The following is a 24,063-nucleotide window of genomic DNA, read 5'->3' on the forward strand; positions in this document are numbered from 1 at the left end:
TTTAACTAAAGCACAAATGTAGTAAGATATTTTATTTCCATTCCAGCTATTCACCTTGGAATCCCAACTAGCAACTAGTTTTGGTGAAGGACCCCTTTTGAGAAGAAATGAGGGCCAAGGGCTCAGACTACCCACACAAGCATCACTGACACAGCCAACATGTATTTTGCCTCCCTTGTAGGAACAGAGGGCCAGCAGCACTTATCGGGGGTGGGTGGGGTGAATTTCACCCAGGGACCACCAGTTGCTGGATTCTTCCTTTAAGAGGTCTCTCATCTCAAAATGTCACAAAATAATTTAGAAAAACATCACATAATGTACCCAGAATGTTGGGGGCAATATGCTAAATCATTGTAAACCGCTTAGAGAGCTCCGGCTATAGAGCGGTATATAAATGTAAGTGCTATAACAGAAGAGGTTTATTTATTTAACATATTTGTATACCACCCACTCCCAAAGTCTCTAGGCGGTTTACAACAACAAAACCAAGAAATTTTAAAAACAAAACATATTGAAAGTTCAAATTAAAATAGCTGCCCATAAGAACTACTAGATAAAGTAAGGACAAGTTTCCCCCTTATGTATACAGCATTACCACCATTCAGGGTGGTAAAAGCTGTTCAGCCTTATCGAAAAGCTGTTCATATAACAACTGAAGAATACCACATTTATCTACATAAACATTCGTCAAACTTTCAATATATCTGAATATGCAATTCAAAGTTATTAAACTTGATGCACACAGTCAATCCTACTCACGTTTGTTTGAAAGCAAAATTAGTGGGACTTCAAGGAAACCTGCGCAAGATTATAGCCTTACACAATTCAGCTATCATATTTAATTTACTCTGAAATGTTCATTTATCTTCAGAAAAAGGTTAAAGGGTGAATTAGATATTATTTGGTATTCCCATCTCTTTTTCTCTTCTGGGTGAAAAAGCAGCTTGGGAAACCAGGATGGTTTTTGGTTTAAAAAGCATTAACTGCAGAAGAGAATTAGGGAACTCCCTACAATGTCTACTTTTATTTATTAGTTTGGCATTAAAATTCCCATTCCCTTGTTTACATTATTCTTTAGGGGAAATAGTGTGTGCTGAGAAACACTGCAAGGAATTTCAATTACAAAGAAGAAAAATGCTACTGCAAAAGAAGAAAAAGAACAAGAACACAGTACCTGGTTTTTCAGTTGGATAAGTGTTTGTTTCAAGCTATCCGTTGTTGTCTGATTATTTTTACAGAACTCTGCTACTGCCATGTTTAGTACTATTTTGTAATCATCTTTGTTTATGTCTTGCAAGCAGCTGAGGTGTTGCAGACAAGCCTCATAATTTCCAGTCTGTAAATAGTTAAAATATATATATAAGATTTGAGTAGACATTTTTATGAGAAAATAACTTAAAATTGAAAAGCACATGCTACCAACTGGGAAAATACAGTGTCTATTTATTCCGTTCTTATTATAGCAGTCAATTTCTGCTAAAATTGCAGCCTGAACAATACTGCATCTAAATAAATGGCTAACCACTATCATGTCTGGTTAAGCCCTCAGGAGAATTTTCAAAGTGGCCTTGGATACATACAAGAAGTGGCTGTTACAGGGTGGGTGGGCGTGGGGGCGGGCGTAGAGGAGACAGGAATACCAGCACAGGGCATATGAATCATTTTGTATGCCTATAGAAGTTCACTGGATTGCTACCAAAACGATTTACATTTCAGTGTTCTAAAATATGAACAAGTATAATCCAATTTTGGCCAAATCACATGAAACTGTGGAGACCGTTAATATGGAATAAGCATTTTCTTTTCTATTTTGGAAAATAAAAAATAGAATTATTTCTATTTCTCTGAATTATTTCAGTGCTACTTTTCAGTACTGAAAGTATATATTGGATAGGAAATGTACTACCACTGATGAAATTTGAAGTTGAAAGCACTTCTCTACTCTTAAGATGAGGACAGCATAAGAATATAAGAAAAGCCCTGCTGGATCAGGACCAAGGCCCATCTAGTCCAGCATCCTTTTTCACACAGTGGCCCACCAGATGCCACTGGAAGCCTACAGGCAGGAGTTGAGGGCATGACCTCTCTCCTGCTGTTACGCCCCTGCAACTGGTACTCAGAGGTTTTATTTCTCCTTGACATTTCAAGATTTACCATCTGCTCATAAAAATAATGCATGCTAAAAGCTAATTAAAAATTATAAGATAGCTTCACTTTCCCCAACAGTAAGATAAGAATATTATGGAGGCCATCATCACATGACTGATAATGAAATAGTTACTGTAAAGCATTCAGCATATGATTACTAAAGCTTGAAGTCAGAGATGCAATTCCCTTAACATATTTACTCTTTCCTTGCAAAAGACACATTCAAATAAGCCTCACAAGTTCATAATTAACACATCAGTCATCGAGTAAATCATAACAAAACATTATTTGCTGTACCAGTGTGAGTCACCAAAACGCTGAACTGTGCTTGGAAATAAACCAGCAGCAAGAACAGTAAACCAGGGTCAAGCCATGTGTCCCTTTTACATCCAGTGTGCTGCATTCTGCACTAGCTCCCAAACTATTCTCAATAGCACCCACCATTTTACTAAAGGCTGGAAGAGTAAATTTTTGAAATCACACAGGCATGGATGACAGTCACTAGTACCTGGCCTCCAAGAAGTGGCACATCAAGTCACAGTCTCACAATGACCTATCCTGGTTGCCTGTGAGGTGAGCCTGCAGGTCCTCAGGGAGCAAGCTGATCCGACCATAGTCAGGACACCTCTCCTGAACTCAACTTCCCTGCCTGGATAGTGGAAACCTTAGAAGGGCATCCTGGAGCCTCGCACTCATCGTCCTTCCTATCATAATCATTCCTAGGTTGCTGCTGACACTGGCATGCAGATGTCAGAGTGCAACGGTGTGGGAAGGGCTGGCTCTTTAGGGGGCTTTGAAGGTGCTGTTTCAGGGAATTCTAGCTCCAGGGCTCTTTCAGGATCTGACCCAGTGTCAAGGCCCACGGCTGGGTCTAGTGCTGCTCCTGACTCCTCAGAGTCTGACTCAGAGTCTCTATTCTGGGAAGGGGTTATGACTGTCTGGGCCAGTCCTGCTCAACTTCAGCCCTCCTGCAGATGTTTTCCTAAAGGTAAAGTGTGCTGTCAAATCAATTCCGACTCCTGGCACCCGCAGAGCCCTGTGGTTTTCTTTGGTTGAATACAGGAGGGGTTTACCATTGCCTCCTCCCATGCAGTATGAGATGATGCCTTTCAGCATCTTCCTATATCGCTGCTGATGTTTTCCTACAACTCCCTTAATCCCTGGCTACTGGCTACTGTGGCTGGGGATTATGGGAGTTGTAGTCCAAAAACAGCTGGAGGGCCAAAGTTGAGCAAGTCTGGTCTAGGCCATGACACCCAAGATTTACTTCTGACTGCTACCACAGCAGCTTCCAGAAGCAAAAACAGATGCAGGAGTCCTCCCAGACTGAACTTGTTTAAAAGTTTTTCACATGTTACTGACATCACTAATGTTTCCATTTGCCTTCTTCAGGCTACCTTATGGTATTCCTATTGTCTTACCAGAGAATTTAGCCTAAAGAAAGAGGTTAGAGGATGAAGTACTTCACAGATGGATTTCATTTTAACACTATAGTATGATAAAAAGGAAACATTATTCCAAGAATTATCTTACCATAAAAGCTTGCAGTGCACTGTTTGAAAGTTCCTTTTCTTGATCAGTAATGCCAGAAGAGGTACCTGCTCCTTCATGTTTCTCTGTTCCCTGATCTGCAAGACAACTTAAGTGTTAAAAACAAAAGTCAATTCTGATAAATATTCTCAAGCCATTCTAAGTTTCATTCTTATTGCATTATTTTTGCTCACATTCCTATACCTATTGCATCTGTGAGGATACCCAATCTGATAACTCTGAATCTTTCTCCTGTAATATCGTATAGCTATTTTAAGTTTGCATACGTTCCCCCCACCCCCAAAGCATCAAGAATGGTAGACTGAACAACCAATTCAAGGAGCAACTGAAGTGCTTGGTCTTCATCAAGGTAACTTATTTTGCACTTTAGAGGAATTAACTCACAGAACAATCAAGTTTCACTCTGACAGCACCTCTCTCTTTACCCTCATTACAAATCAGGGTACTTGGGTGTGCTCATGCTGGTGGCTGTGGCCAGGAGTGCTTTTGCCCAGTTTAAGCAGTGCGCCAGCTGAACCCTTTTCTGAAGAAGCTCAATAAGGTCACTATTATAATACCTTGGTTACATCCAGATTAGATTACTGTAATACTCTATGTAAGGCTGACTTTAAGGAGTGCTCAGAAACTTCAGCTGGTGCAATGCACAGCAGCCAGAATTTACGCGAGTCTCCTTTTCAGATCATATAACATGGATATCACACCAGCTTCACTGCACCCTCCGCAAACTACTTGCAAACTTAGATCTTCAGCAGACACCCCTTCACTATCTGAGGTGCAGCAGATGGACAAAGAGGAGAGGACATTCTCAGTGACAGCACTCAGGCTTTGAAGTTCTCTATCCTTGGAAATGCATGTGGGTCCCTGCCTCCTTAACTTTAGGCACCAGCTCAGAATATTATTGTCTTATCTAGTTGATCTGGAAACCACTTGGCTCTATTTATTCACCATCACTGATTAGTTTGCTGCTGCTCTTACACTTTAATGCTGTTTTGCTGGTGACTGCTTGCTATTAGTCAAGTTTTGCCATTTATATTATTATCATGGTTGTTAGCCACCTGGAGGGTGGCATTTGCAGACAGCAAGACAAAGGTTTGATGACATAAAGCAATAAGTCCTTTGAATATACCAAGGGTAGCCCAATGGACTGAGACAGAAGGGGAAGAAGTGTCACATTAAACACCAGGATTTAATCACAACAGTCCAAATGAAGTTGTAAACATTCAAGCTGATTTAGCGCCAATGGAGTCAGACATAATAAGCCATAATAATAAGCCAATGGAATCAGACTTAATAAGCTGCTGAGAGTGTGAGGTGCATAGCCTAAAAATGGGGTGAACTTTTAAAGTTTCAACATGTTGAAAATTTAATTGAAAACATTTGAGCAAATGGCCCTCATAGCAAAGAGTGTGTTTGTGATATTTCTGGCAGACAGTTCACAGGGACACTCCCACAAACATATACATAATATATGACCTTACTGACCTCTCTGGCTTCTTAAATTAGATAATTATATAGACAAGGAATCTGCCTCTTTGCTAAACAAGCACACCAGGGCAGAGGAGCAGGGCTGGCATCAGATCTCACATGGACCCCAAGTTCTTCTAGCTCGGGCTTGCTTTCCTGCCTTCCACACAGGACAAGCTTTGTCTCACTCAAGAGCAGCAGCAACTGCTGCCGACTGTGTGGCTCTCTCTCCTCTCCCCACTGTGCTCCGAGGCATGAGCGGCTATGTCTGGCCATCTCTCAGGAAGGATTTTCCTAACAGAGGCAATAATGCTTGTGAGGCGGTGGTGCCGCCCATAGCCACCACAGTTTCAAGGCACGCCTCAGAAGCACAGGGGATGTCACTCAACCATAAGGCGTCTGCCAGTCCTCGAAGAAGGAAATAGATTTTCCCACCAGTCCAGGAACCTGCTGTTCTGTGAAAGGGACTTAAGATTTTCTTTAAAACAAAACACAGAACCCCCACTCCTCATAACTTCGCTGAACTACAATTCCCAGGAGAGAATGAGTGAGTGTGTGAGAGAGAGAGGAGAAGGTGCAAGTGAAACTGGTGCAAAAGCGATGAAAGTTTGCAGTGTGGAGTGGAATACCTCTACAATGCAGAGGGAGAACAGACACTGACCTCTAGTTTTAATCAGGAATCATCAGCACTACCACATGAGCATTTGAGAAAATGTAGTCATATTCACACATTTGGTTCACAATTAATTATGTACAGTGTATTCATGTAAAGCTCTGGATACATATACAGTTACTCATGTTCAACACACAGCAGTAACTTCCTACCTGTACATGCATTTGAGAGGGTCTATATCCAGCTTCACATAAGTCCTCTTCAGGTGTGCGGGGAGGAAGCAGGGAATCCATACTAAATGACAGTGGTTTGAGTACATGTCCTGAAGCCCCATCCTGACACTGACCTGCTCATAACCCACACATGCTTTTTGTCAACACTTAAAAGTGCTTGTCTATGCAGACAGGTGCTATAAGTGTGGACAGCAGGCAGGTGAAGCTTCAGGGTGCACCCTCAGGACCGCATCCCTTTAATTAATGTCTGAATAAGTTAAGAAAAAATGTGTATGTGTACCGACATCTGTAGGCTTCCCAGCTCCAGAGTCACACTCAAGGCAGCGTGCATCAATAGAACTGATTAAATCTCACCATTCCTTCCATTTGTTCAGGGCTGTATATGTGGTCTGCCTGTATTTTATCCTCACAACAACCCTGTGAGGCAGATGAGGCTGAGAGAGAGTGATTGGTCCCATGTCAACTAATGAACTTCAGGGGTGATCAGAGGTTTGAACCTGTTAGTTGATGTCCAGAGGGGAGACACTTTACAGAGCATCAGCCAACTTGCAAGCTTTGCACAATATGCAAATTACTTGCAACATAAATTGCATAGTATGCAAATTAGGTTGCCCAGATTTGGGAAGCTTGCATATGGCCACCCCAGCAGCAAACCCTGGCACACCAGCTGCCCCTTACACCCAAGACTGACTTTTTAAAAAACCACATTTAATTTTATTACTTGTATCTGTGTCTATCTTATTGTTGTAAGGTGCCCCGAGCAGTATTGCACTGGAGAAGCGGGGTATAAATATTTTAAATAAATAATAATAATAAATAAGACACCTTAAGCAGAGATGCCGGAGTCCCCTCCTACTCTTTCGACATCGACAAACCACAGACCCTGGATGAGTCCTCGCCCCACTCCCGTCAAATCTGTCGCTGCCCCTGGAGAACCCCTCGCCCGCCCTACGTTGCAGAGCAACGCGGAGGAATACACTACGAGACTCTTCATCCAATGGCAAGGGAGAGGCAAGTCGTAAGTGACGCTGAACGGAGAGATCATTGCGCCAGGGCACATCCAAAAGACTTATTCCCTCGCCGAGGAAGAACAAGTCGCCCCTCGAAAACTGGCGCCCCTCCTCGAGACCGCAGGCCCAGCGCCCTCCGTGCTCACCTCCGCCTTTGTCCGCCGCCATCTGTGTCTCGCGATCTAAAAAGGCTCTGCTGCAGCAGTCTCGCTTCTCCGGCCTCGAATGCCTCAGAGGCGCCGGCTGAAGGCGGGGGGAGGAAGAACTGCCGCCGCCACACCACGACCAATTCCGCCCCCTTAGCGGCTGACACGAACCTCCTTTGCTTCCGGGTTCAGCGGGAGAGGGAGACTCTAGGCAGAGACGTCTTCTCGCTGCCCGGAGCGTAGAGACGTCACGCGGAGTCTCGCAGTGGGCGGGGTCAGGATCATTGGCGGCGTAGGGGCGGGGTCACTGCCAAAGGAAGAGGCGGATGAACTGAAGCAGCTGGTTGGGCAGAGTCGCGAGTGGCGGGATGGCGAGCCAATGCTGCTGTCGTTCTGAAAGGGGCGAGCCGTAGCCTGGAGCGTCCTCTTTTTCTGTTTTAAATGCCAAGGATCAGCTTTGCTGGAGTAAGTAAACGGTTTTTACGCAAAGAACGTTTTTCTTTTTCTCTCTGATTGATCGATCGATTGACTCTTTGCACCTTATCCATCTGACATGACAAGGCGGTTTACAAATGCAGTGAAAACAATTAGAGTGCTCTACAGTCACCGTATTCAGTCATTCAGTCGTTCGTTCGTTCGTTTATAATCGTCTCATTTATCGCATCTGGGACAGGAGATATCGTGCCCTGGCTGGTCAAATCACATGGCTTCCAGAAAAATCGCATTCTCTTCATTTTAGAAAGTGAGCACAGGAATATGTGGTCTTGGGCACATCCTCCAGCATAGTTCTTATGTTTGAATCTGTGTACAGGCTAATTATGATAACTGGATTTCCATCCAGTACTGGAGATTGCTACCTGAATACCAATCGGGGGCAGATGCCCCATGATGCAATGTGAAGCAATGGCCTCAGAAAGTGAATGTGCCATCCACGGCGCAGTGAGCACAGGCACCCTGTCCCATCCAGCATGATGAGCATCAAACCACCTACCTCCTGCAGCAACCTCTGCATTACTCCTCCATTCATTGCCACCACCCTATCCCCCATCCACCGCTCCTGCACCTTTCTCACTATCCCTGATGCCATCCCTCTTCCTCCTTGGCACTGAGGCAGCCTCACTTTCTGGAGTGCACCACTTCTTGGTGTTATAGACTGGCAGCAAAGGAGTGCAGATGGAGCTAGGTGTGTGCACGGAACTGGTTCGGAGGCCATTTATGGGCCTCCGAATCAATTCGAAAGACCAGCGGTTCAGCAAGTTTGAAGGGGGGGTCTCTTTAAGGATGGGGGAGGGTGCTCTTACCCCTCCACAACTCATTTCCCCTGTTTGCGCTGCCTTTTACAATGGTCCAGCAGGGCATCAGCGTACCTCCTTGCCTCCCCAGTGCCACCTCGGACCGGAAGTGACCGGAAGTGCACAGGGGCAACAAGGAGGCACCAGGGAGGCAAGGTACGCTGCTACCCCTCTGGACCATTTTAAAAGGCAGCGCCGGTGGGGGAAATGTGGCACCTTCCCCCATCCTTAAAGAGATCCCCCGCCCCTTGAACCGGTAGGCACCAGTTCTGTGCACACCACTAAACAGAGCTTGCATCCAGCAGCACTAGCAGCTCACTCACACTCTCATTCTCCTCTCCAGCCACAAACTTGTCTGCTTTGTCTCCTCCAAAATAATGTTTGCACTACTTGGATAAAAAACGTTTGTAATTGGATAAAAAATGTTGCCAACACATCCTGGAAACTGTCCATATTTTTGGAGCAAAGTATATAAAACTGTTTGCTTATGTTTTTAAACCATCTGCCCTAAGTTCCCAAGGTAGTTAATAATAAGATAAAAACAATAATACCAGTTCAATAAAAACAATCTGAATATGAAATGAACACAGCTGTGTCCTAAAAAAAGAGCTGAGGACACCCATTGGCCAAAAGCTTGGATAAAAAGGGCAATTTTCAATTTCTTCTGGGAGGGAGCCATGTGGATCTCAACCACAAGCAAGTTCCACAGCCTGGCTGCAATCACTGGGAAGGTCCTGTTCCATGTGCTTCACAAACAGGCCTCAGCAGGTGCAGAGTCCTCCTGGCCAACCTAATCAGTTGGGTGGATTCAGCTGGGAGTAGGCAGTTGCTCAGGTACCTGAGGTTCAAGCTGTGCATATGCTAATTTGTGACCCTGACATGTGAAAATACATGGGCCAAAATCCAGGGCACAGCTATGTACACTTAAGTGCAGTTGTGCACACTTAAATCCTAGTGAAATAGAGTTAAAGTGTGCATAGATGTTGATATCTATGAAGTTACTTTAGTCAGGCTTGCTTTCAAGGGTGCTTCATCTTTGAATGAGGGCTGGAGAGCAATGTGTGGGGGAACCCTTCAAAAGCAGTCTCCAAAGGAAAGGTTTATAAAACAATCCATAGTAGATTTTTATCCTTACAGTTTATATTATTTTTTTCTGTTTACAGAGATTGTTGCCACTAGGGGGCATTCTACTGCAGCTTATCTTTTTTAATGTTAAAGATAGTTGTCACTAGGGAGTCATTATATTGCAACCTAATATGTAGATTTTGGGGGGGGATTCCTTTAGAAAGATGACTTATGGCAATTGGGGCTGCCACCTGATAAATAAATCTGTTTTTCATCAGTCAGTCTACTAATTACATTTGCAAGTGGGTAAAAGCAAAACAATAGTTCTGAAGCAAGAAGCAGGGGCATAACTACTATTAGGCAAAGGGAGGTGGCTGCAGGGGGCCCCCATGCCTCGAGGGGCCCCCCAGAGGCAAGTCACATGACTCTATATTGTGAAGTGTGTGTGTGTGTGTCAGTGAGGGGCTTATTTTAAAATTTTGTCTCTGGGCCCACTCCAGCCTTGTTACGCCCCTGGCAAGAAGCATACATTGCACATGCATGTGCCTTTGCTCATTTCATCTGCGAATAGTACTATCAGAGAGGGTCTGGTGCATATTATAAATGCTTCTCTGAGAGAGGGCAGGATGCCTCCTTGCCTTAAGGAGGCTGTTATTAGACCTTACTTGAAGAAATCTGCACTGGATCCCTCAGATTTAGCCAATTATAGACCTGTCTCCAATCTTCCATGGTTGGGCAAGGTGATTGAGAGGGTGGTGGCTTCTCAGCTCCAGGCAGTCTTGGAGGAAACAGATTAACTTGACCCATTTCAAACTGGCTTCCAGGCGGGCTACGTGGAGGAGACTGTCTTGGTCAGCCTCAGAGGTTATCTCCAATTTGGTATTAACAGAGGGAGTATGACTCTGTTGACCCTTTTGTATCTCTCATCTCGGCAGCTTTTGATATCATTGACCATGCTATCCCGGGTCACCTGTGTGGCACTGTTTAACAGTGGTTCCATTGCTACTTCTCTGGCAGATTCCAGATGGTATAGCTTGGAGACTGTTGCTCTACAAAGCAGGAGTTAAGTATGGAGTAGTTCCACAAGACTCCATATGGTGTCTCCTGGAGATTTGGTGCAGAGTGTTATCAATATGCTGATAACACCCAAATCTATTTCTCCATATCAGCTTCATCAGGTAATGGCGTAACTTTCCTAAATGCCCACCTGGAGGCATTTTAATAATTTTATCCTGTTTTTATATTTGTTGTCTTTTAACTTATGTACATGCATGAACATGCCAGGCGGTATAGAAATATGACTAAATAAATAGATAGCAATATGACTAGATTGATAGATAAATGTGTCTAAGCAGGCATTATTTTAGAAGAGGCATTCTGTCCTATGTGAAAGAAAAGGGAAATACCTCTTTTAAGATGGTATTTGCCACCTGCAGTTTGTATAAGTATTTATTTTTTAAAATAACAATTTTTAAAATCTGCTCAATTAATTGGCACCTTTTTAGTGGAATAAACACTTTAAATTGATTAATCTTTTATCTATGATAGAATGTTATGATCCTTATGGCCTCATAACTGATGCACCTGTGGGCAAGAGGGAAGTACTGGTAGACTCAGGGTAACCCACAATATGTTAGTTCAACACACACAAAAGAAGAAAAAAACTGAGACAACCCAAGGAAAAAACTTAGGGACAACCTCCCAACTTCCCCATTGTAACTCAATGGAGCAGAATGTTTGCAGACTCAGAAGGCACTTAACAGACAACTAGGGGGGCATTGCCAATGAAACTCAATGGCAAGGAGGCAGGGCAGGAGGACTTGGAGGGAAAAACAGCAGGAAATGTCTCAGCTTGAAGGATACTCCCTTAGGGCAGTCACAACACCTGCTTCTGAGGGAGAAAGGTGTCTAAAATTCTTTGGTTTCTCACTGGCCTTTTCACTCCTCTGTGTTTCTGAGGAGGAAGGGGTTTGAAACCTATACATTCTTGGTGTGGTGGGTTTACCCCCTCAAAATAAAATAAAAGCAACTGTATGCATGTGAACTCTCTTCCTGAGGAACAGATAGAGAAGTTGCACACTGAATATATTAATCTGTTGATCACTGTATGTCTGTGTGCATGCATACTCGATAAACTCACAACATTCTCCTTTTTTTCACAACGAGAATATACTGCAACATTTTGTCGCAGTTCCATTCTTGACTAAGTAATGATTTTAACAAACTGCCCCTCTCCACTACACAGGGATGTTTCGGGAGGAAGGAAAGGAAAAACGGACCCCTTTCCCCTTCTCCATAGCACCCCACCACCAGCACACTATATAGCAATGAAGTGCTTAAGAACCCTGTAAGTTGTTATGAGGGTTTGCTTTTTGGATTTTCTGGACAGCCCCCCTGCACCCCCTCATGCAGTGTTTGGCATGGAGGACCTGTATTTTGAAGTCCGGGAGAGACGCATGTATACACTGGCAAGGGAGAGAGTGGGAAAGTCATGTGTGCAAGGAACCTGGCCACAGATCTAGCACTGTTCAAGGGTCATGCTGCGTGACCCTGATACCTCCAAATTGGCTTTTAGTATCAAAACCTTCCAAGCCCTTTTGAGACTGATACAGCAGAATCCCCATAATCTGACTCTGTCTGCCTTAGTAACACATTTGATTGCATTCCTTCCTGCATTCTTCAAAGGGCCATTAGGAGCCAACAATCCAGACCCTCCAGAATTGACCATTCCTTAACCTTAACAAATAAGAAGGTGCCATCTCGGACCCCTCTTAGCAGATGCCCATTCACAGACACTTCCTGATTACCTGTAGCAAAGGTTGGAACATTTACATATTTCCTGCTCGGCTGTCTCTTGTACCTCTTTTCTTGCCACTAGATGGGCAGGAATTCCCTGGAATTTTCCAGACACATGGTTTTTGCCCTATAAAAGGGGCTTCATTTTGACCCTTGCTCTCTTGCTTTCCGGATCCGACTCCAGCTTTGTCACTTCATGCCGTCCCGTTCATCCGGCAAGTACGTTAGGAGATGCATTGACCCATCCTTCCCATGTCTTCAGGGGTTTACTATTTTTTTCCCCAAGACCCTTTCCTATCCCCGGTATGAATGAATGCATATGGCTGGACTGCTGGACATAGACTAGGATGGCTAGACTGGCTTAGGTTTCCCCCCTTTTGTTCTAACTTTTCACTAGTTTTGTTGGGGAAGTGGGGGCAGGATGATCCATGGAGGAAGGCTGACTCATGATTAGGATGATCCATGGAGGAAGGCTGACTGTGTAATCAGCTGCTGAGCAGAATTCGCCCTTCTCCCATGGAATGCTCTCCCATGAGAGTGTTCAACCATGGCAAGATGCATGTGGACTATTGGAATTTTACCACCTAGCCCGGTTGGGATTCCCTTCCAAGTTCAGGGAATGGCCCCAAAGTAATATCCTTCTTGGTACTGGTGATTACCATGTACCGGGACTTTGAACACCCCATTTAAGAACCCTTTTTCTGGTTGGCAGAAATCTATGCTCCATCCCACAAGAAGATAAGAACAGCCCTGCTGGATCAGGCACAAGGCCCATCTAGTCTAGCATCTCATTCCACACAGTGGCCCACCAGATGCCTCTGGGGAGCCCACAGGCAAGAGGTTTGTGCATGCCCTCTCTCCTGCTGTTGCTCCCCTGCAACTGCTGTTGAGAGGCATTGTGTTGTGAGAGAGGGAGAAAAATTTCTCTCTGTCCACCCTCTCCACTCCATGCATAATTTTATACACTTTAATTATGTCTCCCCTTAGTCACCTCTTTTCCAAGGTAAAGAGCCCCAGATGCTGTAGCCTAGCTTCATAAGGAAGGTACTCCTAGCCCATGATCATCTGGGTTGCCAGCAGGGTGGATTTGATTTAAATCAAACTGATTTAAATCACAATTTAAATCATGATTTAAATCACTAGCAGGGTGGATTTAAATCAAAAAAATCCAATTTAAATCAAAAAAATCCAATTTTTTTGATTTAAATCGGATTTTTTAAATTTAAATTGGATTTTTTTGATTTTTATCCACCCTGCTAGTGATTTAAATCATGATTTAAATCGTGATTTAAATCAGTTTGATTTAAATCAAATCCACCCTGGTTGCCGGTGATGCCCACCTGGCTTGCCAGGTACTGCCTTTAGTTTCAGGTATCCTGCCCCAGATTTCCCCGCTGGTGTTAATTTGCATCTGCCACAACGTTGGGCCTGGTTGGGCCTAACCAGCCCGAGAATGTTGAGTTAATCTCTGGTCTTTCCAGATCTGCTAACTTGAAGCTGCTTGGGTGTTGCCCGGACCCCTTGTAAGTCCAGAAGGTTGAGTGGTATGGGGAGGGTCTGTATATGAGATCTATCTTTAGCCAGTAGTGCCAAGACCCCCACACAAGTGGGGCCTCCTAGAGTGAGAGGCTTGCACAAACTCAGGGGAGGGATAGCCAACTACAGAGTTGGGATCACTTCATGATGCCCCCTCTCCCATGGATCCACCCTTTCATGAAATGAATTATGCCTAGCTAGCAAGCTGGACCTAGGCTAAGAGCATGTTGGGCTTTCCCTCGCTTCTCAGCCTGGGTCTGGTTGCCTAAGGGCATCCCTGGTTACAGTGAACCACTTAACTGGCCGAACTGGCCCCAACACATAATTCTTTGCCTGCCTTCATCTACATATCCCCACCTGAGAGGCTGAACATAGGCCTTTCCATACAGTTTAAAGTAACTGGCTCTCCCTGATCTTTCCTAAGTCCACTACCCGAACTTTGTACCCGAGCTTTTACCTGGGTGAAAGGGTGTGACCACACCCTTTACTCCAGGTATCAGGCTGTAAGTCCAGGCACCCGCCTGGTTCCTTTGCTTCAATTTAAGTTGCCATCAGAGAATCTTAACTCCAGAAAGTCTACTCTCATTTTCTATGCAAGAATCCACACTAGATTGATAGCTGTTATGGTTTTTCTTAGCAAAAAGTCAAGTGTAAATCTTTAGAAAATTGATGTTTTGAAACACAAGTTGACACGTGTCTACCATGTCATGTGGGAATGCTGTGTGTGTAACATGTTCACATCTTCCTTTCATTTTCTTTAATCAAGTTTTATTATTGGATTAGTGCTGTGTCTTTCCTCGTCTCAAAATAAAATTGTCTGCTTTATAACCCTCCCTTCCAATCCCAAAGGGTGGGATAGCACCCCCAACACCCTATCGTAACACCCTAGCCCTCTGGTGCCGTATAACATGGAGGAGGCCTCCAGAGAATGGGAAAGAAAACAAGTTGCCTTCCTCCTCCCCTTCTAAAATGTCACCCGCCCATTATGAATAACAGTAACTGGGAGCAGTGACTGGGAACTGGCTGGACCCCTGAACAGGAACAGAGAATACATTAGGGCAGAGAATACATTGCAACATTTTGTTACAGGTCCCTCTTGTTTTATATAACAGTCATGCTACTAGGCATGATGGCATTAGAATATTGTAAAGTTTTACTCTTGTTGAGACAGAAGAAGCTTTGTATCTTGATTACTTTTAACCTAAGGACAAACAGCACTCCTCTGAAAAATTCAGCTGCTGGTGATTTCATAACAAGTCTGACCATCACATGGACATTTGTTTTTGTTTGTTTGATATGCATGTGCAATATGAGAAAGAATTCACATTTAACTTAGCTAAACCTTTTTTACTTTGACCACCTGCTGTTAACTTAGGGCATCATAGTTTGCCTTTTGTAGACAATAGGTGAAGACAGCCACATTATTGTTCAGGCAATGTTAGAGCTAAGTTGCAGAAAATAATGCCATGAAAAAATCTGTTTCTTTAAATGCTGGGTCAGTTGTGTGTGAATAGTCCTACTGCTTAAATAGTTGATTCACTTGTCTCTAGTCGGTCAGTTTAGACATCATAACCGGCCCCATTCACATATGAAGGCTATGCACATGAGCAGCCCTACCCAGGTTAGGGAAGCCCTATCTGGGTAGGGCTGCTTGTGTGCAGTGCCAGGATCAAGGCCGATCCTAGTGCTACCTCCCCCACAAGCCTGGGTTTTGTACCCGAGCTTTTACCTGGGTTAAAGGATGCAACCGTGCCCTTTACCCCAGGTGTCAGGTCTGCATGCAGCCTGAGCATCCACAGAGTTGGGCACCTGGGGCACTCATTTCCTGGGGAATTCCCCCAATGCACTGCTCTCATCTTGCAGTGCATTGTGGGATTCCTAGAGGCCAGGAAAATGAGTCCCAGCCTCCAGAGATCTGTGTTGCTCCATGCAGCACGGATCGTGTGGGCACACAGCAGTGCACCTACAGGAACATCAACGACCATCTGAGGGGAAGGTCGGTCCATCCCTGCCTCCCACCACCTGCCCACCCGCCCAGTCGTAATAATAGCTTGACTATATTCAATGTACATACCATTTTTGTATGTACAGTGATCTATATGCATATAACGTTATTCACATACTATGTTCATCACATGTGTAGTTCTTATGTGTATCCTGGATTTGAGGGGGGCCTGTACCCCGGTTAATTTTTAAAGTGAACACATGTACAATCATTCCCTCAAAACATGTATGTATATACAAACAACAGCTACTACTATTAATATTTATATACCTCTTTTCTACGAAAGCTGTCAAAGTGGTTTACATAGAACAAGAAACAATAAATAAATAAGATAGTCCCCTCTCCCAAAAGGGTTCACAATCTAAAAAATGTGTACACATATGCAATGTAATGTCTGAAAAGGGCCTATACTTTGACTCTTCTTGAGGGAAAGGTGTTTGTCTTGCTCCTAGTACCATGCAAATCTAGCCTGTGCAACTATGAGCATGTTAAACAATAATTCTTCATTTAGTCTGGCAATGGAGAGCAATACAACATGCTTAACTTCATCCAACTTAACTTCATCCATCATTTCAGCTGACTTTCAAATTGCTACATGGCTAGTTTTTATGGTCCTGCTGTTTATTTTATTCTGGAACTGTTTTATCTGCTGTATTTTTTTTTTACTCTAGTATTGTATTTTTGTGGTGTGTGGGGGTTTAATTAGACATTTTATTATGGAAAGGCAGAGCATAAATGTTGGAAAGGAAAGGGTCTCAGAACCAGACATCTGTCCCCAGGAATATCGCCTCTTCAAGGGCTATTAGCTGAACTTGGCTTAAATCTTCCTTCATAAGTGAGCTAAGCAGTCTTGCAATTATTGTTTAGGATATTAATTCTCTTTTGCTGGATCATTTGCAACTTGAATATGTATTTTATCTTCCTTCGGTTGCTAGTATTTTCCCTTGCTAATAATCTAAAACAGTGAAGAAGATGAGAGCTGATGCCTGAACTGAAATGAAGCATGTAGCATCCCAGTTTGGGGAGTCTTATTAAGAACAGAGACCTCCGGCAATCTGGTGTTCTCCCTCCCCTTTGCTCAGCTGGTGCCCTGCAATCTCTAGTGAGCTTCCAAACACAAAGCTGCTTTCAGACAACACTGCTCTGTCGCTCACTTGACTTTACTAGCCCTGTCAGAGTTAATTGGATTTGTGATGTGGTCAGATGTTTATTTCTTGACTCCTTTTCGCCTCTGCTCTTTCACACTCATACATTAGGAACTGCAGAAGTCTGGAATCCAAGGTTTGTAAGACATCACACACACACACACACACACACACACACACACAGCCTAGTAGAGAATAAGAACAGTTAGCTTGTATGTGTGATATATTTGTTTTAATTATAATAGTTGACTTTTATGTATCCACAGGAGGTTTCTCCCCCATTTAGAATGCATTATTGTTATTGAGTATTGGAAAGCATGCACGTTGACAAAATATTGAAGTAAATGTTTCAGGCATCAGTTTCAGAAGTATATGACCGTGGAATATATCAGGTAGAAAAAGATCAAATGAAGCATACATTTTAGTAAGTAAAACGGATATTATGCTCCTGCAGCTGCCTGTCTGGAAGTCTGTCTTCTCCCCTGAACTGCGTTGCACTGCCAAGCCAGGCTGGAGAGGTAATCTTGATAGGGACTTGGTAAAAGCCAGATGTAGTACTGCCATATTCTTCTTCAATGTATGCAGCCCATTCCACTGTTTTTGGGATGCAGCTTGACAGTTTGGGTGCCGTTCCAGGCTGTTTCAGGCAGTTGCGCCATTACAGTCCATTTTAGGCACTGAAAGGGTTCATTAAAGTGCAAGAATGGGAATATTTCAGTGCTGCAATATTCTTCTATAGTGTCTGCAGCGCATTTCACTATTTTGGGAATGCAGTGTGGCGGCCGTTCTAACAGCTTTTCCAAGCTGTTCCACCGTTCCAGCTCTGAAGGGGGTTAATAAATGTGTAATAGCCCAGGCGTCTGCAGGGCGTTCTGTGCTTTTCTGCTTAATTTTTAGCTCTGAAGGGGTTAATAAAAGTGTAATATTGGAAATGTTTCAGTGCTAAAATATTGTTCTCTAGTGTCTCCAACATATTCCTCTGGTTTTGGGATCCAGTTTGATTTCAAGGAATTCTGGCCTGTTCTACCCGGTTCTGGCATGTTCCGGCTTTTACCCAGACCCCTCTTGATAAACTGAGAGGAAGAAGAAGATAATAAGCACAAGGCTGACAGTCACTTTAGTTCCTTATTCAGAATACTTTTGCATCTCTATATTAAATTGGAGCTGGGAACCAGGAAGCAACTTTGGCCTTGTCTAATAGGCTGTGTTTGAGGAAATCCATTATATTTCAGATGGGAGAAAACCTCTATTATATGCCCATTCCTTAGTGACTGCAGTGGAGGAAACTTCAGAAAGAGTACACAGATTTGAGTGCCTCTGTGATGTACTGGAAACTCCTCGGATGTATAGTTATAGCTGAATAGGGCTGGAAGAGGTAAAGAATGCAAGGGTCTGAGTTAAGAAAGCAGAGAAGGTAATGGAGAGGGTCAACAGAATGGAGGAACAAGGGATGGAAGGATCAGGCAGCCTGAGGTACAGAGCGATCAGTAGCTAAGGGAAAGGAAAGAGTGAGTATAGAAGAAAAAGAGAGAAAACGGGAATCAAGAATATGCATAGAATTTGCTTTTTGTTTTGTTACTCCATTCATTTGTTGCATTGTACTTTAGTTCATTTTCTTATTCATTTATAACAATTAAATTGGTTTAGTTATTCATTTGTAAAAATTATATTTGTTTTTGTTACCAGCACTGCCCTGTTTTGGGGTTGCTTTGCTTAACATATAGTGTGGCTAAGTGGCAGTTTTAAAAACAAAAAAACAAACAAGTTGTTCTAGTAAGAACTAATCAGCCTACTTTCCTTTCACTGTCTCTGCAACCGGACTAGATTTGGTTCAAATTGAGGTCCACAAGTTAGATTTCTTGCACCTCAAATGTTCATGCATCCACCATCTTGGATCAGGGTGGATGACATCATTCCAAACTACACCATTGAGGTGTTCCTGTGTGTCATTCACTACAACTCTACCAAATTTGGTTCAAATCGGTTAGACAGTCCTCAAGTTAGTGCACCTGCGCCTCAAAAGTTCACACGTCCACCATCCTGGATTGGGGTGGATAACATCATCACAAATGACACTATTGGGCCATCCCTATGTGTCCATACAGCTGTCGCAAATTTGGTTCAAATCAGTTACTGTCCACAAGTTAGTGCACTTGTGCCTCAAAGGTTTACGCAACCACCATCTTGGATTGGGGTGGATAATATCATCAAACTACGCTGTCAAGGTGTCCCTATATGTCCCTACAGCTGTAGCAAATTTGGTTCAAATCAGTTAAGCAGTTTAAATGTTAGCCCACTTGCGCCTCCAAAGTTTACATGTCCACCATCTTGGATCGGGGTGGATGACATCATCAGAAACTATGCCATTGAGGTGTCCCTATGTGTCCCTACAACTGTACCCGATTTGGTTCATATTAGCATTGCGAAGTTGATGGGGGGGACACATACAGACACAGACTGACACAGACACAGACACAGAATGCCGGGTGATCTCATAAGCCTACTGGAAAGTAGGCTAAAAACTGACAGATGTGAGGAGGGAAGTTATTCAGTGGACATCTAACATGACCTTTTAATTTCAATGGAACTACTCATAGTAGTCACATTGAAATTAAAAGGATGGTGCCTAACTTGCCCCTTTCATTTCAATGGGATTACAATTTCCATATGTCAGCCAATGTTTTTAAACCCCCACCCCTACCGGCCTCTGCAAGTGAATGGGATTAAAAAAGGGCTTGGAAACATACCCTTGGCATTTGTTTTAGAAATAACAAAAAGGAACGGAATCAGGCCCACTTGGTTCATGCCATCCATTCATTCCAAAATGAATGCACACCTTAACCTGAAATGGGAATGGGAAATGGGGGAATGGGAAGAGGCAATTCGGATTTGAGGAAATGGGAGTGTGTTGGGACAGTGGAAAGGGGGCCAGTGGAAGGAAGGATGCAGGAATCAGGGGTCTAAGAGAAGAGGAGTGGAGGAAGAAGGGCCAAATGAGGAGGAGGAGGTCACAAAGCCTATGCAAAGAGTGAAGGACAGTATATATTGATATCTATGCATGCACTTGACTACATGTATCTTCTCTTTATGGCCATGTTCCATACATTTTCCCTCCTTGGTTGGGATTTTGTTAGTGTAATAAATATACTTCAAAGGTTATCTGTCCCTTGCAGAAATACTTGTGTCTCTATGAATTTATTGGATGTTTTGTTTTGTATTTTGACATCACATGTCTTTGCTTGAGGGCAGAAATGTTCTGAGGAGCAGAACATCCCCCTTTTTCTACTCTGGGATAGAAAATATTTGAACAGTGTTAGATCTGAAGATTTGGGATATCTTCCAGATTTAGATACCTTCACGACCATTTTGCCATTCAGATCCAGGTGATCGATATAGTCAATTCCCTGTCCCTCTCATACGAGGTACAGATAATTCAAGCACCTTGATTTACTGTGGAACTGGGGGTGATGTAATGGTTGGGACAATAGCCAGAACGGACTAAATATTATGTTGAATCATACTCTGTGGTGATGACGGCATCAATGGAAGCACCCTTCTCCACCACTATTGCATCTTATCTAGTGAAGCTATTTCAAGTGGCACAGGGTGGGGGTCTGTTAAATTGGGCAGGGTAATTAGGTGAACCCTCTTCTATGTGGGTGCCCCGAAGATGAGGAGAATCTGCTGATTAATTTCTGGAATCAATTCAAGATGCTGTTTTTGACTTTTAAAGCCCTAAATGACTTGGGTCCTAGCGATCTTAAGGACCACTGCTCCCAAACAAATCTGCCCACCTCACAAGATCTTTGTATGTGGGGGCTCTGCTCAGCTGAAGCCTAACTATGAGGCCTCCAAGATAAGTAGGGTTGACAATTCTGACGGAAGCTATTCCTGGAGATCCCCCCCCCCCACCGCCAGTATTTCCCCCCAAATTGTTCACAATATCAGGCCATTAATATATCTAGGATTGTTTCCAGTCATTTTCCGGAGATTGAAGCCAATCTCTGGAGATGCCAGGCCAATCCTGGGGACTTTGGCAACCCTATGGATAGTTCCATCTCAGTGGTTGCCCTCAGATTATGAACTTCTCTCCCTCTGGAGACCTGCTCTTTCACCTCCCTCATGACCTTCTGTAAACTGGTTAAGACCACCCTTTTCAGTCAGGTATTTTGGGCCTTAAGAAGACCCTGTAGACTTGTTAGTTGCTGCTGCTGCTGTATTTAGTGTCTTATTCTGCTGCTGTATTCTGTTTTTAGCGGGCGCATTTAGGTCTTCCTGTTTTTAACTTTAATTAAGTTACAAGCTGTTAATTATGTTTTTATATTTACTGTAAGTGACTTATATTTACTGTAACTTTGGGATCAGTTGATAAAAGGCAAACTAAAAGTGCAATAAACAAATACTAGCTGGGCCGGGTGCAGAGTATCTGCACCTCTAATTTGTCGCCTATTGCCATGGACCCCTGTTGTTGCCATTTTGTCACCTGCCCATTGCCGCCTCCTTCTTCCTCCCGCCCGCCTGTTGCTACCTCCTTCTTGCCCTGTCCTCATCCATCCCCACCACCTCCTTCCGTCTGCTGCCGCTGTTTTTTTGGCACCATTCCCCCACAGCCAGCTGGCTGCTACCACTGCCGCCATTTTCCCCCTCCCACCCATCCCGTAGCTAGCCTATCCGGCAGCTCTCCAGACTCTTGCAAGAGCTGCCACACATGGGATTAGCCACAGCAGTTCTCCAAACTCTCACAAGAGCTGCCCCAGATGGGATTAGCCACGGGTATGCCTTAGAGAGTGAAATATATGTTTTGGAGGCGCTGGGCTTGGCATGATATCGAAATCTGGTGTAAATTGAAAACTGCCTGTGTCATGATCCCAACTCGAAGCAGCAATGTAGCTACTGACACAGAGGGCAAGAAGCCAGCTGGTTTGGGTGCAGATTGTGGAGGTACTTTCTGGGTCCTGACAAGATCCCCGAGAGACTGTAGCTCATAAGCTAGATTCCACCAAGGGACCAACATTCTCATGCCCTAGGGCTTCATGTTCTAGAGAGCCCACTCATCAGTACAGGGAATGTGCCCAGTGAGAACCAGTGGAGAGTACTAGGCTCTAGAGAAGGGCTGCTCAAGAGCAGTAGTTTGTCCCTTTAGGGCTCTTCACCCCAGCAAACATGCAGAGTCTAGAACAGGCCTGCTCAACTTCACCCTGGCAAACAGGCAGAGTCTGGAACAGGCCTGCTCAGCTTTGGCCCCCAAATGGTTTTGGACTACAACTCCCATATTTTTTTAAATTGTTAGTTTTTAATTGTTTTTGTGTTTTTATATGTGTTTTTAAATGTTTATTATTGTGAACCGCCCAGACATATGAGTTTGGGGCAGTATAAAAGTGCAATAAATAAATAAATAATCAATCCCCAGCCACAGTGGCCAATAGCCAGGGATTATGGGAGTTCTAGGCCAACATCTGCAAGAAGGCTGAAGTTAAGCAGCCCTGGTCTAGAAGGTGGAGCCAGGAATAGGGAGTTGTACATCCAGGCTCAGCTGGGCTCTAGACTTCATTAGAACAAAACAGTCCTGCAACAGCCTGATTTACCTGCTATTATACTGGGTGGCCTCTGCCTCTTGCCTCATGGGTTCCCACTCAGTCAGGACACTGTTATATAAACATTGTAATAAAAAATAAAATAGCTTAACACAATAAAATGGGAGATAGCAAAACAACAACAACCCCAAAACATGTCAACAAGCAAACAAACTTGGTCAGTCCTTTGCATTTGAGAAGCTAGCGGTTGCTTGTTATGTGTGCTTGCACATGCTTTCCAAAGGGTGTATTAGGACAGCAATCAGGGTTGTCATTTAAAAATACAACTTACAAATGGTAAACTTATTTAATAATAAATCTTTAGCAGTTTTCAGATGAGGCTTCTCTGCATATCCCAGTGACCTGAACTGGATTGTCAGAAAATATCAAATCTATAATTGAATTTAAACATTTATTTAAATGTATATCAAATAAAGGCTTTCTTTCAGCAACTGCAAACTTCTATTGGTTTAATTCCACCATGCTTACTTATTAAGCTATGAATACCTGAAAATCCTTTAACGGATTAACTGCATCTCCCTGAGAAGCTTTCAGAAGTTGTTAAAAATAACTAGAGGCTGATTCTACTGACATACTTTTAAAAAGAAGCCTACCCTACATTTATTGAAACAGTGAGTTTATCTTTTCGACCAAGAAATGCCACCCACATCTCCTTCAACCACTTCTCCTAGAAAGATGCTGAAGGAGCAAACCCCACTAACTGAAATCATAACCCTTGGGACGGTTCAAGCAACATCCCCCGCAACACATGTGATAAGAGCCAGCGTGGTGTAGTGGTTAGAGTGCTGGACTCTGACTGGGGAGACCTGAGTTCAAATCCCCATTCAGCCGGGCCAGTCACTTCTGGGCCAGTCACTTCTCTCTCAGCCTAACCTACTTCACAGGGTTGTTGTGAAAGAGAAACTCAAGTATGTAGTACACCGCTCTGGGCTCCTTGGAGGAAGAGCGGGATATAAATGTAGTAATAATAATAATAAGGTCATGAGATGTCCCATGGGTGTGCCCACCCTGATGACACTGGACATCTTGACATGTTATCTGAGTATCCTTTAATCACATGAGGCAGGTGTGCATATGAATTGCCCCTCTATGTGAGCTTCAAATCTGGAGTGTATACAGGACAATTCAGATTAAGGGGTGCCCCAAGAGCACATTGGGAAGTCCTCCAGTTAAGTCAGGGTGGGTGCACTCTTGGTGTGTCCCTGACTTTATCAGGTGCAGGGGTGTAGTTATAATTGAGCGGATGGATTCAAAGAACCCACCGCACCCCCCTGAGGGCACCCCAGCTCCACCCCTCCCTATTTTCTTCATTATCTCTCTCACTCTGAGGGGCCGCCAGGGAGAGGGGCGAACACAGGCCCCCTCTCCCCTAGCAATGCACCTGATCAGGTGTGCCAGCAGGCTATCGTCCAAACCAATCTCTTGTTTACTTTCCTATCCACTGGGCAGCAGACGCTCAGATCCA

At 43.8% G+C, this 24,063-nt stretch overlaps 1 protein-coding gene across 5 annotated transcripts in view; it reads right to left on the minus strand.

The window, feature by feature from the left end:
* CNOT10 (CCR4-NOT transcription complex subunit 10) overlaps window positions 1–7,299 on the minus strand; it is a 35,742-nt gene extending 28,443 nt beyond the window's left edge. For 2 of the 5 annotated variants that reach the window (XM_053262988.1, XM_053262987.1), the window contains exons 1-3: window positions 7,166–7,299; window positions 3,682–3,776; window positions 1,175–1,336 (exon numbers count right to left, since the gene is read on the minus strand). In XM_053262988.1, the coding sequence (XP_053118963.1) occupies window positions 1,175–1,336; window positions 3,682–3,776; window positions 7,166–7,187 (279 nt within the window). In that variant the 5' untranslated portion in view covers window positions 7,188–7,299. Of the gene's footprint in view, window positions 1–1,174; window positions 1,337–3,681; window positions 3,788–5,988; window positions 6,036–6,834; window positions 6,967–7,165 lie in introns of those variants that run through there. The other 3 variants (XM_053262990.1, XM_053262992.1, XM_053262989.1) reach the window with 3 other exon arrangements.
* Between the last annotated feature and the right edge of the window lie 16,764 nt (window positions 7,300–24,063).

Source organism: Hemicordylus capensis, chromosome 6 (genome assembly GCF_027244095.1).
Source record: "Hemicordylus capensis ecotype Gifberg chromosome 6, rHemCap1.1.pri, whole genome shotgun sequence".
Taxonomy (NCBI): Eukaryota; Metazoa; Chordata; class Lepidosauria; order Squamata; family Cordylidae; genus Hemicordylus; species Hemicordylus capensis.